The sequence below is a fragment of the Neovison vison genome, chromosome 9, assembly GCF_020171115.1.
Source record: "Neovison vison isolate M4711 chromosome 9, ASM_NN_V1, whole genome shotgun sequence".
NCBI lineage: Eukaryota > Metazoa > Chordata > Mammalia > Carnivora > Mustelidae > Neogale > Neogale vison.
In genome coordinates this window covers 20,610,232-20,628,940 of record NC_058099.1, presented here as the reverse complement: position 1 = coordinate 20,628,940, position 18,709 = coordinate 20,610,232, and the positions used below count along the sequence as shown (strand labels likewise).

The 18,709-nt window shown below is 40.8% G+C and overlaps 1 protein-coding gene across 2 annotated transcripts in view; it reads left to right on the top strand.

Moving 5' to 3' along the window:
- KIAA1958 (KIAA1958 ortholog) overlaps positions 1 to 15,612 on the top strand; it is a 160,020-nt gene extending 144,408 nt beyond the window's left edge. For both annotated transcript variants that reach the window (XM_044265123.1, XM_044265122.1), the window contains 2 exons: positions 4,383 to 4,555; positions 12,212 to 15,612. In XM_044265123.1, the coding sequence (XP_044121058.1) occupies positions 4,383 to 4,555; positions 12,212 to 13,018 (980 nt within the window). In that variant the 3' untranslated portion in view covers positions 13,019 to 15,612. The remainder of the gene's footprint in view (positions 1 to 4,382; positions 4,556 to 12,211) is intronic.
- The last annotated feature ends 3,097 nt before the right edge of the window (positions 15,613 to 18,709 follow it).

Sequence of the window (18,709 nt, the reverse complement as noted above, 5' to 3'; positions counted from 1 at the left end):
TTATTTGTCTTTTAGCCCTGTTCATTCTAATACTCAGCTCTTCTATTAAGTATTTTTAAATTGTGTTTTGTCAATTTTAAATTTCCAGGGTCTTGTTCTCCTATTTTTCCTTTTCCAATGAAAGCTGTTCTTGTTTCAAGGATGAATTATGCTCTCAAATCTATGTAATGATTTGTTTGTGATCATCTGAATTTTTTTCACTTTGAATTAATTTTAAGAGAGGGTGGAATATGGAATTAGTTGCCCTAATTGTGTAACTTGGTAACTTTCATGATATTGGTTTTCCCCAGGTCCAAGTGATGCTTGTTTGTATGCTCACAATTTTTTAAAAGGCTATTTATTTGAGAGAGAGAGAGAGAGAGAGAGTGAGGGCAGGGGAAGGAGCAGAAAGAGAGGAGGAGAGAGTTTCAAGCAGACTTTCCACTGAGTGTGGAGCCCAACACAGGGCTTGATCTCACAACCCTGAGATCATGACCTGAGCCAAAATCAAGAGTCCGTCAGTCAAATAACTGACTGAGCCACCCAGGCGCTCCTGTGAGCTCACATTTTAAAATGAAAGTCTAGATTTATCATTACTGCTAGCTTACGGGGATTTCCTTAGACATTATTAAAGGCTCTTGTTTGATATATCTGGACACAGCTCCTTCTTGAAGGTAATAGTTGACCAACAGGTTTTACAAGTGACCTTCAGCCAGCTGTAATGAGTGGACAAAGAAGTCCCCACAAATGGGCTTCTCTTCAGAGTATATAAGTTGAAAACTAGCTGGGAACTGGGAACTCTCAAATGCAGACAAAGGGGAAGTGTTACCTGACAGAGGCATGCATTCAGCCATTTTTTTGCTTTTTGCAGCAGCTTTTTGTTTTTCCTTCCCTATGTCAGGTGCAGCTGCCTAGAGTTTCCTGAGGCAATGCCCTTTCTCTCTCTGACTCTAAGGGTGGCTTTTCACAGCAATTTCCCTCACTTTCTATGCTATGCTTGCCAATGCTTATGCTGTAAATGCTGTAGGTGTTAATCATGCATAGCGAGCAGGTTAGTTGCTTCCATCTGGCCATCCTTAGAGTAAGTACACAACCCCACCGTCCAGCCCTGCTCCCATGGCCAGCTCTTCCAAACCTTGAGCTTGAAGTTTGCGTGTTCTCTAATGGAAGAAAAATGCCAGTCTTAAAGTAGTCCCTCTTTCTCCTGTATTCAGTTTTAAGTCCTCACTTTTGTTTGTTTCTCCATCAATAGAGCCTCCTAAAAATTTCCTTGACACATAGCTTTACAACTTCTACCAGAATTTTTATAAAGTATTGTATTGAGTAAATTTACTCACTCTTTAAATATAATTATGATAGAACCATATGTGCTAGAGTGCCTAGCTGGCTTTCGTTAAGCGTCTGCCTTGGGCTCAGGTCATGATCCCACTGGGCTCAAGCCTGCATCTGCTTCCTGCTCAGCGGGAAATCTGATTCTCCCTCTCCCCCTCCCCCTGCTTGTGTTCCCTCTGTCCCTGTCTCGCTCTCTGTCAAATAAATAAATAAAATCTTTAAAAACAAGCAAACAAAAAACCAAAAGAACCATATGTGTCATTTAATCATTTTCACACAATTTCTTTTATGTAAGCATACAAGCATTCTTTACCTGTTTCTCTGTGTACTAGGATTCTGTTTCCCATTTTCAATGTACAGTCTCTGTCTTCTGTTAAAAATGAAATTATTTAAGGCCACATAATTGTTTCATATAATAACTAAACCTAAACATCCTATCTTACAGTGTGCCTTTTTTCTACTCCCATGCTATACTGAAATGATGGGGACTAGGCTGTGTTGCAAATAAATCTTTTGTTGTGGTTGTTTAAAAACAAAAACACACTACAGTGGAACTGTAGTGGTTGTATAAAGAAATCAGACTTAGTTCTCCTCACTGAAGGTTAATAAGTAAATATTGGGGACCAGAATATACTTTTCATAAGTGGCTAATATCTAAATTGTATTCCATGCTGAAGCTTTATCCATGGAGTACATGATTCCTTTGTTGTGATGGTCAGGGCGTAGAGTCAGTGGGACCCAGGTCCAAACCCTAGCTCTAACACTTGCTAACTCCATGACTTGGGACAGCCCAGTGCCTGGCACAGAGAGGACACGGTAAATATTGGATGAGTGATGTATGAAGTTACTAAATGTATGAGGCTCAGTTTCTTTATCTGTAAAATAAGTAGAACAACACAGTTGCTTAGTGATTACAGATAACTCTTGGCATATAATAAACATTCAATAAACACTAGATGTAATGATAATAAATTTTATACTAGAATCCTTTCATTAATATCAAGCAAGTCCCAGAAATAATAGAGTTATCTCAGTTTATGAGGATGGTGAGAGAGATATACTCACGTGGCACAGCACCTTCAGACAGCCTTTCTAGCACTGTTTATTTCTCTTTTGCTCCAAGCAATTATTGAAGCAGATTGTGTGTTTAACAGTTCAACAGCAAACTTAAAGGGTAAAGACAGAGTCTTAAGGAGCAATACGAACCAACTGGAGATCTTCTGGACACAATTCCGAAGCAGGTCTAAGGAATAATAAAGCAAACGTGAGACACATACTGGAGAAAATAAGGGAGTTCAGTTCATGTGGGGAAGGTTGTGTAGAAGTGAGTTTGGAATTGGAAATGGGAAAAAGGACACTATTTGGTACAAAGACTATGGGGAGATTTCTCAGGCTATAGATGGGGAAGGTTGGTGTGGTGTCTTGGGCACAAGTGGATGCTGGGGACAGCAGGAGCTGGTGGTTGGGAGTTCTTCATGGGGGGGCAGTGGAAGGTGAGATGAGTTAAGCAAAGCGGAAGGAATTTTCAGATCACATTGATAATTGCACCAACTTTCTGTTTTGCTCTTTCTCAGCCTCTTAGTGCCTTGTTTGAACATAGAAACATTCTAGAGAGGATCAGAACTATTAGATAAACTAGAGGTTGGCATTGTTTTCATTTTATTTTATCTTATTTTAAGATTTTATTTATTTATTTGACAGAGAGAGATCACAAATAGGCAGAGAGGCAGGCAGAGTGAGAGGGGGGGAAGCGGGCTTGCCGCTGAGCAGAGAGCCTGATGCAGGGCTTGATCCCAGGACCCTGGGATCATGACCTGAGCTGAAAGCAGAGGCTTTAATCCACTGAGCCACCCAGGTGCCCCTGCATTGTTTTCATTTTAAGGTAGTCCACTTTGTTGTTGTTGTTTTTTCTTTATTCAATGACAATTTATTTATGTATTTATTTTTAAAGGTTTATTTTATTTGTTCAAAGAGAGAGAGAGCATGAGAGGGGAGAGGTCAGAGGAAGAAGCAAACACCCCACTGAGCAGAGAGCCCAATGTGTGACTCGATCCCGGGATTCCAGAATCATGACCTGAGCCGAAGGCAGTTGCTTGACCAACTGAGCCACCCAGGCACCCCAAGGACAACAATTTAAACAGTTTTGAGGAGAAACCAGTTTTCATCTGATTTAGTTTGGCAATTGCAATTTAAAATCCGTTCCTTGGGGTGCCTAGGTGGCTCAATGGGTTGAGGCTCTGCCTTTGGCTCAGGTCATGGTCTCAGGGTCCTGGGATCAAGCCCCATGTCAGGCTCTCTGCTAGGCAGGGAGCCTGGTTCCCCCTCTCTCTCTGCCTGCCTCTGTGCCTACTTGTGATTTCTCTCTCTCTGTGTCAAATAAATAAATAAATAAAATCTTAAAAAAAATAAAATCCATTGCTTCTCTGAGATGATGTGAGCCCCTATGGCATGTTCTCCCTTCTTCCCTGTAAAGTTATTCTCGCTTTACCTTCCATTCTGATTCTAAGCCAGCTGATGGGTTGGGGAGTTAGGGTTTAAATACCTCTTTGTTCATTTGTGAAAAGAATTAAAGAAACATGCCAACACCATTTAGTACAAGGCTGTCTGGGATGGCACAGAAAACACTATATCGCAGAGAATTAACAGCTCTGCATACACTGAGGGTAAAGAGAAAGGATGTGTAACTTGTCTTCCCTCATTCCTTCTATTTTTGTTGTTGTTATTGTTCATATAAATGCCTTTTATTTCCAGTGAAAGTTTTAGACAGAACGTTCTTTGTTTTCCTGCATTCACATTTTTTCCTTCTGTTATTGGAATGCCTGCATCAGTGCATCACTTGCTATGTATAGCAAAAATACTAGGATCAAATGCAAGGTGACCGCATTGACTCCATGCTAGAAATATTGTTCTCTACTTTATTTATTCCAGTATATGCACCCTTGATCGACATTTCATTTTTTAAAGTGTTATCTCTTCGGAGATTTCTGTTATTTAACATGATCCCAAGATGTAATCCTCCAAAGAAGGGAATGGCAAATTATTTTAATGCCTTTTATTGTTTTTGTTTCCAGCCTATTCTACTAAGCTCAACAAATTTCCTGTATTTAATGTTAATGATGACTTGAATGATCTGTGTACCAGCGCAGTGAGCCCAAACACCACCAAAGCCACGCGGTATGCCTTGAATGTGTGGCGATACTGGTGCGTGACCAACGGGCTCAAAGATCACACGGACATCACCAAGGTAAGAGACTACTGAGTCTACTTACTCTCTCAACCACTTTCACAGCTTCTAAGTCCTGGGCATTCTGTTAAGCATTGTGGGGAACACAGAACAGTTGCTTTTTGCTTGAGAAAACTTCGAAAGAACCTGAAAGCAAAAGAAAAAATATACACCGTACAAAGCAGAATTTAATAAGCATTTTGTGAATGTACAGATCAGAAATGCCAAAAAATTCAGATAGATAAATTAATTTCAGTTTGGTGAAACTAGTGAAGGAATTGATATTAAAGCTGTGTTTTGAAGGACAGGGGGAATTTTAGTAGAACTGGGGCATCTGGGTGGCTCAGTTGGTGAAGGAACTGCCTTCAGCTCAGGTCATGATCCGGGAGTCCCAGGATCGAGTCCTGCATCAGACTCCCTGCCTCTCCCTCTGACACTTTCCCCTCTCATGCTCTCTCTTTCTCTCTCATTCTCTCTCTTTCAAATAAATAAATAAAATCTTAAAAAAAAAAAAAGAATTTCAGTAGGACTGGATGAAGATGGGAGTCCTCTAGGCCAAGTGACATGAGGAAAAATAAGATTTGGAGGGACAGACTCACTTGCCTGCAGCAGAGATTTCAGATACGGGAATAGTAGACTCTAAAACCAGACTTTGATAAACCGTTAAATACCAAACTAAAATCTTGTGAATACTGGGAAGCCATTGAAGTTTTTTTTTTGTTGTGTTGTGTAAGGAGAGACTTTCTCTGAAGAATTATTTCAGTGGCAACAGGGAAGGGCCTGTCGAAATAGGGAGAATGCTCTGACTGTAAGATCTAAAGGGTTAGGCAAAAGGGAAACTGCTGACGTATATAATATAGACTAATATGTATGAAATCTTATAGAAATGAAAAGAATTATAAATTGAGGAAGCAACAACATAGTAATCAAAATAATCCACTGGAACTGAAAATAAAGAAAAATTTCCACTCGTGGCCATAGGAGAAAAGGGTCCAAAATTACCCTTCTGCTGTAACAACTAGAAGACCAGGGGCGCCTCAATGGCTCGATCATTAAGCATCTGCCTTCAGCTTGGGTCATGATCTCAGGGTCCTGGGATCAAGCCCCGCATCTGGCTCCCTGCTCAGCAGGAAGCCTGCTTCTCCCAGTCCCCTTCCCCATGCTGGTGTTCCTTCTCGCGCTGTGTCTCTCTCTGTCAAATAAATAAATAAAATCTTAAAAACAAAAGACTGAGCACAATATGTGCAACAACTGTTTTCAGACAGAACAGACAGCATAGGACTTGATCCCTTAGAGAAAGGTAACAGATGAAAGTACTGAGAAAGGTCTTGCACCAGATGTGGAGAATCGTTAGCTTTAGACTGAATTCTGCTCTAATCCCACCCAACAAATCTTAAAAGCTAGGCCCAGGTGCATGAAAAGGTGCTAACATCACTAATCATCAGAGAAATGCAAATCAAAACTACTATGAGATACCACTTCACACCTGTCAGAATGGTTAGTGTCAAAAAGACAAGAAATAACAGGTGTTAGTAAGGAATGTGGAGAAAAGGGAACCTGGTGCACTGTTGGTGGGAGTGTAAATTAGTGCAGACACTGTGGGAAACAGAATAGAAATTCCTCAAAAAACTAAAAATAGATCTTCCATATGATCCAGCAATTCCACTTCTGGGTATTAGTCTGAAGGAAATAAAAACACTAACTTGAAAAGATTTATGTACCCCCATGTTCATTGTGCCCTTATTTACAGTAGCCAAGATGTGGAAGCAGCCTAAGTGTCCACTGATAGATGAATGGATGAAGAAAATGTGCATATATACACAATGGAATATTACTCAGCCATAAGAAGACGGAAATCTTGCCATTCACAACAACATGAATGGATCTCAAGGGCATTATGCTAAGGGAAATAAGTCAGAGAAAGGCAAATACCATATGATCTAACTTATACGTGGAATGTAAAAATAAAACAATGGGAACAACAAAAAACTAAACCAAACTCATAGGAAAAGAGAAAAGATTAGTGGTTGCTTGAGGTGTGTCGGGGGAAGGGAATGAAGAGTAAAATGGGTGAAGGTGGTCAAAAGGTTCAAACTTCCAGTTATAAAGTAAGTAAGTCCTAGCAAGGTGATGTACAGCTTGATGACTATAGTTAATAATACTGCATTGTATATGTGAAAGTTGCTAAGAGAGTAGATCTTAAAAGTTCTCATCACAAGAAAAAAAATTTAACTATGAGTGATGATGGATATTAGCTAGACTATGATAATAATAATTTTGCAGTACATAAAAATATTGAATTGTTGTGTTGTACACCTGAAACTAATGTACTGTTATATGTCAATTACATCTCAATTCTTCAAGTTAAAAAAAAAAAAAAAAGGCAAGTCCCAGAAGGATTGAATGATTTTTCAAGTAGTCTAACTATGTCTGGAGCAAAGCTTAAAAATATTTATAGAAACATAAAAATATCCAAAATCAAATAAATAAAATTCACAGTGTCTGGCAACTAAAAAAGATTATCAGACATGCAAAGAAGCAAGATTACGTCCCTTAAAGAATGAATCAGTCGGGCGCCTGGGTGGCTCAGTGGGTTGAGCCGCTGCCTTCGGCTCAGGTCATGATCTCAGGGTCCTGGGATCGAGTCCCGCATTGGGCTCTCTGCTCAGCAGAGAGCCTGCCTCCTCCTCTCTCTCTCTCTCTGCCTCTCTGCCTGCTTGTAATCTCTCTGTGTCAAATAAATAAATAAAATCTTTAAAAAAAAAAAAAAAGAATGAATCAGTCAAAACTAGCCCACATCTAACAAAGATTTTAGAATTAGCAGACAAGATATTAAAAAGTTATTATAAAGAAAATAAACAAATAGCCAATGAGCACATGAAAAGACGCCAACTTCCTTAGACCTCAGGGAAATGCAAATCAAAACTACATGAGATTCTACTTCACATCCAACAGGAAGACTACAATAGTGAAATTTTTTACAAAGATAATAATAAGTATTGAGGAGAATGTAGAGTAACTGGAACTTGTACATTTCTGGTGGGAATATAAAATGATGGAGCTGTTTTGGAAACAGTCTTGCATTTCCCTACAAGTTAAACATAGAGTTACTCTTTGGCCCAGCAATTCCGCTCCTACATATAGACGCCCCAAATTAAAAAGATGTGTCTGTACAAAAATTCATACCTAAATATATGTTGTGGCTTTATTCACAATAGCAAAAACAACCTAAATGCCCATGAGCAGATGAATAGATAAAACGTAGCATATACATACAATGGAATATTATTTAGCAATGAAGAGAAATGAAGTACTGATCAATGTTTACAATATAAATGAACCTAGAAAACATACTAAGTGAAATAAGTCAGAAACAAAAGAAAAATATGTATTATTCCATTTAGGTAAGATATCTAGAATAGGTAGGGTCATAAAGACAGAAAGTATGAGAGAGGTTACCAGAGGCTCAGAGGAGGAGGAAATATGTAGCTCTTCTTGAATGAGTACAGTTTCTGCCTGGAACGATGCTAAAGTTCTGGAAAGGAATAGTGGTGGGGGTTGGTCAATGTTTTAAATGTACTTAAAACCATGGAATTGTATACTAACAAATGGTTAAGATGGTAAATGTTATATATGTTTTACCACAATTTACAAAAATACAAATAAATCAGTAAAAATATAACTATTTTACCTTTATTAATAATAATTTAAAAATTCACCTGTTCTCACAGACCCCTATCAGCATTTCGTCATCCCCACTAAACTTAATTTTTTCTAGGCCTGAGGATCTTGTCTTTCAGACTTTGAAGTAGTCTGTTACTGGGAGCCTTTACATTCCCATGCAAGAATCCCTGAAAAGAGCCTAATTTCTCCACTCTCTCCAACATTTAGAGAAGTTCTGCATCCCAGGTGGAAAAAATGTCCCATCTGTCCCATAGAGTGTGCCTTATCATTGAACTAGTATTTCTTAGTTTCCCCTGTGTTACCTAGAGGAATCCTGGATGAGAAAGAAGATGGATTTTAGTCTTCTGTAATCTATTCACATGGGCCCCTCAAATTAAACATTTTTAATAATAAATTCTTAAGAAAGAGGCCAGTATCTTAGAGAATTAGCCAATATTTAGTAAAAAGAATGAATTGTGGTATCAGAGCCCATGTTCTTTAATCTCATTTTCTTGGTCTCAATGCAAGATATTTTTAATCTAGATGTGTCTTTAACGATAGATAAGAGACACCTGGCTGTCTCAATTGGTAGAGCATGTAACTCTTGATCTCATGAGTTCAAGTCCCACACTGGGTGTGGAGCTGACTTTAAAAAAAGAAAGTTAGATATAGCTGGCAACAGACAAGGTGGGTAAGAGCACTTGATCACGGTTTGGTGCTGGTGAGCGTCAAATTAGTCATGTGCTCAAGAGAGAAAGGAAGGGGGGCGCCTGGGTGGCTCAGTGGGTTGAGCCGCTGCCTTCGGCTCAGGTCATGATCTCAGGGTCCTGGGATCGAGTCCTGCATTGGGCTCTCTGCTCAGCAGGGAGCCTGCTTCCTCCTCTCTCTCTGCCTGCCTCTCTGCCTACTTGTGACCTCTCTCTGTCAAATAAATAAAATCTTAAAAAAAAAAAAAAAAAAGAGAGAGAGAGAAAGGAAGGAGTCAAACCAGACTTCAGAATGCCATCTAAATAAACAGGATGCACACTACCAGCCTCACTCTGTAGCTAGTGTGTGAGTTCCACCTAGTATTTTCCCTGCTGGTTCTTTTCACAAGTGTGATCTGATCCTCACTGACCCATCTCCCTCAAGGCTGCTGCCTCACTGACTTAGATAGTCTTGGAGTCCACTAAATCTGACTTCCCTCTTTGCCTGGGCTTGTTCGAATGTGGCTTAGCTTTTGGGACCAAACAAATCCCACCTAATACGAAGAGAAGTTAACACCTGCAAGTAGGGAGCTGCAAGTGACAACATAAAAATCTGAAACCAGTTGAGTTTGAGAGTCATGGTTATTTTGACAGGTTTTTACCGGTGTCTAAAAAAGTCGTTGCTTTTCATATACTGTATGTAGCTGCCCTACTGATGACTTTTTAGCCTGAATCTCTTGGAGTTTCCTAGACCAACAGTCAGATGATCAGAAAACAATTATATTTTGGGGTGCCTGGGTGACTCAGTGGTTAAACCTCTGCCTTCAGCTCAGATCATGATCCCGGGTGCTGGGATCAAGCCCCACTTTGGGCTCTCTGCTCAGCAGGGAGCCTGCTTTCCCCTCCCCCTCTGCCTGCTTCTCTACCTACTTGTGATCTCTCTTTCTGTCAAATAAATCAATAAAATCTTCTTTAAAAAAAAGAAAATAATTATATTTTATCTTTTTCCTTTAGTATATACACATACACGTACGATGCATGTGTGTAATTTTTTTTCTTGTCTTGCCTGGTTTGCTAGAACCTCCAGACTACTGTTACACACATACAGTATCAGATAGTTCAGCAAGCTCATCCTATTCCTGACTTTATAAAGAAACCATTCTAATGTTTCCATCTGAGGTATAATTTTTATAGTTCTTATCTGTAAAATACTCATCATAGTAAAACTATTTTTTCTTCCAATCTAAATTTCATTTGAATTCTTAAAAATTTGAAATGGATATCAAACTTTCAAGTAAGTTTTCAGTAATTAGCAAGTTCGTATTACTTTCTCTATGAGTAAGTCCATTATATTAACATATTTATTAAGATTGAATCATCCTTACACTCTGCAACAATCCCTACTTGTCTTGATATAGTGTTGCTTTCCTGCAGTTCTGAATGTGATTTGATAACATAGGCAGTCCTTGTTTTGTGTGGTACCATGTAAATTGCTCTTTGCGCATATCAGAGCTGTGTATCAGAGCCTTGTGCTCGTTTTCCAGTGTTATAATATGCACCTGTCTTACTTAACAGGGCACGGTGCTAAATGAAAATAGCTTGTTTATATTTATATTCATATGCTTTTTTTCATGTATGTTAGATTCGAATTCAAGAAAAATGAAGACCCTTTCTCTTTCTTGTGCTCCAAAACTGTTCAAGTACAAAAGCTAAATAGATGCCATAAAACCATCTCCTTAGAAGTCATACACATCTCTGACAATCTTGTCACTCTATTTTGGGGCTCTTCAGCTCTTTTACTTCTTTTTTTTTTTTTTTTAAGATTTTGTTTATTTTTGAGAGACAGAGAGAGCACAAGCACCAGCTGGGGGAAGGGCAGAGGGAGAAGCAGACTTCCTACTGAGTTCCAGGGAGCTGACACGAGGCTCAATCCCAGGACCCTGAGATCATGACCAGAGCTGAAGGCAGACAGTTAACCAACTGAGCCACCCAGGCATCCCTATTGAGACTTTCTTTATTCCTAGAACATGTACTTGGCCTGAAAGGACTATGAGGAAAGTCTGGTTTTCTCTTTCTAGCTCCCTCTTTTTTTTTTTTAATTTAATTATTTACTTATTTATTTGTCAGAGAGAGAGCGAGAGGGACACCAAGAAGGGGGAGCAGCAGGCAGAGGGAGAGGGAGAAGCAGGCTCCCCACCAAGCAAGGAGCCCAATGCAAGACTTGATTCCAGGACCCTGATCCGAAGGCAGCCTCTCAACCAACTGAGCCACCGAGGCATCCCTCTAGCTCTCTCTTGAAAATAAAGCTCTTGGGGCATCTGGGTGGCTCAGTGAATTAAGCATCTGCCTTCAGCTCAGGTCATCATCCCAGAGTCCTGGGATGGAGCCCTAGTTGGGCTCCCTGCTCAGCGGGGAGTCTACTTCTCCTCTGCCCCTTCCGTTCGCCCACCCCACTGTGCGAGCACACTTGCTCTCTCAAATAAAATAAATAAAATCTTTCTTTAAAAAAGCTAAAAAAATAAAGAAGGAAAGAAAGAAAGAACTGTCTTAATGTCCAGGCTTCCTTCTCCCAACATATCCAAGTGAGGAGCTCTCTCTAATTGTCAGTGCAGTCATTAAGCTTTCCATATTTTTTGAAAAAGTATTGTTATTGCAACCCGGTGGGTCATTAAGCCAGTGATATTTCAGGGCCTGTTCAGATACATTCAAGTGAAGGATTAAGGTCATGAACTTGCTGTGCAGCCCGGACATACCCATCGTCTTTCCCCAACAGCACCATGTTTAGTGCCCGCAGGACCCAATAGTATGGTAGATTTTGAGGAAATTGATGCTGGGAGAATTCCGAGTTTGTAAATTTGGTTCACAAATTCTTTAGAGAGAATGTCTGGATTTTAGTGAAGGAGAGAAAAGGAAATGATTTGCTAGAAAAGAAAAGGAAGGCTTTCTGGAGGGGAATAGAATTGTGCAAGTTACAAAGGCCAATAATCATAATTACTAAATACATGTATATTTATGTATGCATATGTGTGTGTGTTCTCCATTATTTAAAACCCTTCCATGCCCCTTCCTTTATTTAGGCGTCACAGTAATCCTTTGAGAAGGTCTTTATTTTGTCCCATATTGCTGCTTGAAACACTGTGGTTTCAAGTATGGAACCGAGATCTTCCATATGAAGTTCTTTCACTGTATCAGGCTAGGAATCAACCCCATAGAGGCGGGACAAAATGTCCCGTCCACAATACAGCCCCCTGGGAGGACAAGGAGAAGGAAAGGGTCTGGCTCTTTGGGTGTCCTCCAGTGTGTAACCTCAGTGTTTGTCTCATTTGAGATCCCTGCGGCGAAGTTGAATGAGCTGCTCGAGAATTTCTATGTCACCGTTAAGAAGAGCGACGGCTCCGACTTCCTGGCCACCTCGCTGCATGCCATTCGCCGCGGCCTGGACCGCATCCTGAAGAATGCAGGCGTGGGCTTCTCCATCACAAGCAGCACCTTCAGTTCTTCCACCAAGAAACTCAAGGAGAAGCTGTGGGTGCTGAGTAAGGCAGGGATGTCAGGTGCTCGTTCTCGCAATATTGTCTACTTCTCTCTTTCCGATGAGGAGGAGATGTGGCAGGCGGGGTGTCTGGGGGATGACAGCCCTATCACTCTGCTGTCCACCGTGGTCAAGTACAACAGCCAGTACCTGAACATGCGGACGCTGCAGGAACACGCAGATCTGATGTACGGTGACATTGAGCTGCTCAAAGACCCCCAGAACCAGCCCTATTTTGCCCGGACAGACAGTGTCAAACGGGAGAGCCGGAGTGGTTCCACTAGAGTATGCCACGGGAAGATCTACCACGAGCATTCCAGGGGCCACAAGCAGTGCCCTTACTGCCTCCTCTACAAGTACATGTACATCCACCGGCCGCCCACGCAAATGGAGGCCAAGTCCCCGTTCTACCTTACGGCCAGGAAGGAGGCCACAGACACGGGCAGCGTGTGGTACGAGGAGCAGAGGATGGGCCTGCGGTCTCTTCGGGGGATCGTCCCCAACTTAGCCAAGAAGGTCAAGCTGGAAAACTGTGAGAACTTCACCTTCGTCTCATTTACTCAGGTCTCCAGGAGGCTCGGCTCCCACAGTTGCTGTCAGTGAGTCTCCCCTGGGCCCAGGCCACTGCCCTGCTCACCCTGAGGGGCAAGAGTTCCCTCAGGCAAGCGGGGCCAGAGCTCTGAGGTGGCAGTGAGTGACGGCGACCTCAAGGTCAGGCTGGTCTCTGGCAGGGTGACCTGCTATTTCTTCGACTTTGGGTGTGTTTTTGTAAGTGAAAGTAGAGGAGTCTGAATGATTAGGGTATTTTATCCAAATGTGTGTCACCTTTGTTAAATTATAGAATCTAACACCATGTATAACTGCTCCATAAACAAGAGTGAGGAAGTTCATTTAGTGCCTTTTTAGCACAGATTTTCTTAAAAAAAAAAAAAAAAGAAAAGTAAAAGAAAAAAGAATAAAGGAGACTGTTTAAGTAGTCATTAAAAATACTCCCAGTAGCCTAGTAGCTTTAGAATGTTATGAAGACTATATATACTTTGTTGAATTACACTCACAATAAGGAACTGGAAGGAGAGAGGCAGACACGTTAACTATTTCCAGGAGAAAAATTGCACTTGACACTCCTCTGTCTGTTTCATTGATGGATAGCTTGGTTCTGCAGAGCAAGCAGCTTTGCCTGCTAGAAGCTGGTGGGGCTGCACTCGGGAGTGCTGATGGGGAGATAGGGGTGGCCCCCACTGCTCTCAGCACCAGGAGCAACTCGATCCCTGTGTCAATGGGGACAATTTTAATTTTATGGAAAAAGATGAATGCGCCAGACGATATTTAGGAGAGCAAGGTTTCCAGTGAACTGGGTGGTTTGTACCGTGAGGGAATTTCCAGAAGTGGCTTGGAAAAAAAAGCAATCTGTGATCAAAATACGAAAACCTCCTGAAGCAGAAGTGCCTACGTGTTCTTCCTCAGCACCACGTGAAAGCTATTTTCATTTGAACCTTTTTCTGGAATTTTTAAAAATCTGTCCTTTGTGTCATACAGTTGTACCGTCAGCATCTACCCCCAGATTTGTTAAATGACCACAGGTAATTTTCAGGCTTGGCCCGGAAAATCCAACAAAGCAAGCTGCAAAGAAAGCAAATGCCCAAACGTGATTATGAAAGTACTTAGGATATGTTTTATCAAAGTTTGACTTTTTTCCCACAACGACAGATGTCATCATTCTGTATGGGCCATGCATGGGCCATGATGACGGAGACAGCCTGCCAGGTAAGCGGACTCCGCACTAAGGACACGCGTGTAAAAATCAGAGCGTAATGACAGGTCATTGATGCACTCAGGTAAACTGCAGCCTGACCACATGTTATTGAAACATGAGCAGAATCTTCTGGTAACTACTCTGAATGACAAGAGAAAAAGGAGCCCAAAGAGTGCAAATCAATAATAACAATAATTTCCAGGAGTCTTTATGTTGCGTTTGAGGAAAGACTGCTACAAGATTATGTTCCTGCGTGTGCTTTCTAATCCAAAATTGAAATTCCAGTGTAAATTCATGTCGCAAGAGTCCTAAAATCGGTCCCAGTTCTTTTTCAAAACATTACTGTAGTATTTATTTTAATTAATTGTTCTTAAAAAATCATTCACCAGTCGTTGAAATACGTAATACATCCTTTACCAGAAAAGACTCAGCCAATGCTGCCTTAAGGTTTAATGTTGTTCCCTTTTTAGTTAAACTGAACATTTATAATTTTGTTTACTAGTTGATCTTTTCTGAGTATGGGTTCATTTTGGTATGTCTCCGTGCATATATAAGTAACACTGATTTAGTAATCAGTATTATGACTTGATACTGCATATTATTCTGTTGTGATTTCCTATAGTGGATTTAGGGTTTTGCTTAAAGAAGAGACACAAAGCATTAGGTATAGTTTTCCTTAGTTTGCTAAATACCCAAAGGATATTTTGTTGGTGGAAAGCAGGTGGTGATCTTTCCTGTCAGTTCTGCACTTAAACAGAAATACACCCCATGTGAACTCTTGGGCAGACAGAGCCTGCAGCCTCAATAAATAAAACCTCCATTTTTATTTTAAATAGATGCAAGAGGAAATGGCCATTAGGAATCCCTGATCTTTTCAGATTTCAACACGTCCATAAGTAGCAATAACTGACCCAGAGGTTGTCATCCTTCTGTTGACAGGGGCTTTTCCTCAGCTGAACAACCACCTCTGCCTCACATTTGTTGCTTCTCACTGTTTCATGTGCTATAAATCCCAGAGTTCTGAGGTGAATGACTGAATAAAAAACCAGGAGGTGGAAACTTCAGTGATATCTGATGGAACGAGAGCATTGCATCTCAGCATCCTAAATGCCACACATTCTGTGCCCCCCTCGGGGACTGGGAGTTAGATTTAGCAGATGCTACTCTGTGCCACCGGTTAATGAGGTACTTTGTTATGTGTTTGCGTGAGATGTCTGTGTGTGTATGCAACACACGCTTCAAATGTGTATGTGGTGACGCCTGGTAAACCTGCTAAGGTGGCAGAGCCCCTCTTTGTATGGCCATGTCCGGAGTAGCTAGTTCTAGCGGGCAGTCAGCCCTTCCAGCCACCCTCGCCCATGCCCGCTGGAGGACGCCATGATTTTCCACTCTTGCCTAAGCCAGGAGAAAGGAGAATCCCAAGAGAAGGAAGGGGGTGGGGGAAGATTAAGGGCATTTTCTCCACTTACCTTTATTTATTTATTTATTTATTTTACTCAAAAGTGGGAACGCATATCAGGAGCTCCCAAGCTCACCGAAGCACAAGTTGCCTCTGGCTCGGCGTCAGGAACAGTGGAGCTGCAGGTGTTAGGGAGGACCTGTGGGGTGCTTTGGGCGAGCTCTTGCCCACAGCACCTTCTGCGTCTGCTCTAACGTGAGCCCTGCTTGCTTGATAGCTCCCCTCCGGAATCTAACAGGTCTCCCCTCGGAAGTGTATTCCAGCAGACGTGATGGAGGGTCAGCTTGGAAGGGTGTGATCCCATTAAACGTGAAAGGTTAACATAGCACTGGGTGCACAGTAAGCATGCAATATATGTTAGCTATTTCAGCTACAAGTTTTGGTAATAGTAATAATTAATATTATTCAACAAATCTGCATCACATCAATTATTTCGTCCATTGTGGAGATTCTCCCTCCTTTAAACTGTTAAACTTGAAGAGGAAACCAAACCTGATAATCTGGTCACATGTATGCCCATAAATTCTACCTCCAACACAGCCAAGCCCTGTTACCTCAGCTGTAAGCAAAAACACGTGAAGAATGGAGATGCCTTAAGAGGCTTTATGAGAAAGCTTTTGCATTGTTTCGTGTGTCCGCAAAGGGGAGTATTATGGAAGAACCTTACCAAAGCTGTGAAAGAAATGGTCTCCTTGATGGCATTTTCCAGCTCTCCTTGGGTTATGTCCTGCTCTGACTGATAAATGGTGTTTGAAGAAATGTGAAATTCTATTATTTTGATTTTTATTTCAATTCGGTCTTATTTAAAGGATCAAGCACTATATCCCAGCATGTTCACAGACAGTCATTGGGAGAATCTGGACAAAATATCATTCATGTGGAAGCTGAAGGCTCTTACAGTAGTAGAAAGAAAACTGGACTGGGAGCTCCTTCCCTCCTCCGAGGTTCTGGTCTCACTTCCATCGGTGATGGAGTGGGATCACCGGAATGGGTCACCTCCAGCCTGAACAGTGTTATGGTTTCTGAAGCCCATACAGTTAGGAAGTGGCAGAACTCGGAAGCAAAATTCCTAATTCCTCAAGGTCGTATAGTGGATCTCCTAAATTTTAAGAGCTTCTCACTCTACTGGAACACTTTCTTTTGAAAAAATCGTTTTCTTGAATTGTCAGGTTTCACAGATTTTAAAATTGTTTTTTGCTATCTTTAGGCAGCAACATGTTGATTACTTTTCTCAGTTTAGGCTAATGCTGACCACAGTTTAATTGCTTCAATAAAGTAAACAGGATGTTTAAACATTATGTTTATCAAAATGCATCTCTTTGTCATTACTGAAATCTGGTTTTTGACCTACTAACCAGTTTACCTTTGGGCACTGATAAATGCAAACGACAGAGACCTCAAAGTCACCTCATTTTCTCTACATGTGATCCAGTTTTGTCTAAGTTAGGGCCCATGCACAGTTAGAAACAGTTAACAGTCCTGAGCAGAAGAACATATTAAAAGTTTCAAGTTCACATATATCTTTTTTTTTTTTAAAGATTTATTTTATTTATTTATTTGACAGACAGAGATCAGAAGTTGGCGAGAGGCAGGCAGAGAGAGAGGAGGAAGCAGGCTTCCCACAGAGCAGAGAGCCCCATGCGGGGCTCGATCCCAGGACTCTGGGATCATGACCTGAGCCGAAGGCAGCGGCTTAATCCACTGAGCCACCCAGGCGCCCCTCAAGTTCACATATATCTTTACATGTTTTTGCTTTGGGGTTGAGTTTTTAATGCTCTGTATTAAAAGAAAAACATCCAGGGGTTTAATCAGTGTTCTTGAAAATCTTTGTTGTTTTTTTCCCCATGGGAATTAATCTCCTTAGTAGAGGGGGAGTTTGGTGGCGATAAGGACACGCTCCCTTCCTGAGAGAAGAAAAGGCCTCTGATTGACTGATCTCTGGGAATTCCTATGTATTCCGTGTCCACGAATTCTGACATCACAGGATTTCCCAAAACTCCTTTGAGGGAGGCTGCCCATCCTTCTGACAAGGTTTGCTAATTACCATGAGGATTTTATGTACTACTAGTTCTTCATAGTCCAAGAAATCCCAACATGTCTTTCATGTTTAGTTGGTTGACCAGAATCAGATTTCTGTGGTCAATTAAAGTGCTTTATTAATCTAATGCAGCTGATATGGAACTTAATTTCAGGAAATATTTGTTAAAACAAAACAAAAGATCACTGGGTTATATTAGATGCATATTGCTTCCATTACTATTAAAAGCATTTAGATAGATCCCTCCCCCACAATGAGAGGAGAATGAGCTCCTAAATATTTTATGGTCAAGATAACTGATTTGATTAATTTATATTTAACTGCAGTTATTGTTACAGTTCAAAAAAGTTTCTAGAAGGTTCTCATTTGACTAACACTGTGGTAAGTACTTTCTCACTGCTGCCTCATATTTTCATCTAATTTCACAATAGCTCTGCAAGGTAGGTCTAAGTATTCCCATGTTACTTACTGGGAAACCCAAGGCTCAGAGAAGTTAAGTAAATTTCTCAAAGTCTTACCGAGCTTATAAATTGGAGAACTTAAGTCTGAAGCCAGGTCTTCTGACTCCAAATCCAGTGTTCAGTCCGTGAGACAAAACTGCCTTCTTTGGGGCTACAGAAGGCCCGTTTATCACAGAACTTAAAAAAAGTAAACACGATTTCTGTCTGTTTAGGAAACACTTTATTTCTCAAGTCATACGGTGACACACCTCTTATGTACTCTCTTACTAACTGATTGGTCACTTGGTATGTTTCAGTAGTTCTGGAAAGCCTGATGGTTTTCTGTGAACATTCTGCATATTGAAAACTTTTTGTCTTTATCCAATAAATAACTTGTATTACCTGTTACCTACCCTAAAGGGCAGACGGTCATGCCAATTTATTCTAATAAAAGTCAAATACTTTACTAATTGTACCTGTCTTGACAATGGTATCATTGCTTAAAATGTAAAAGGCTTCCTAACCTATGTCACAATTATATGCGCATGTTTTTCACTTTCTTTTTTGTAAATTTTGATGTCAAAGGATTTTTATAATCTTTAGG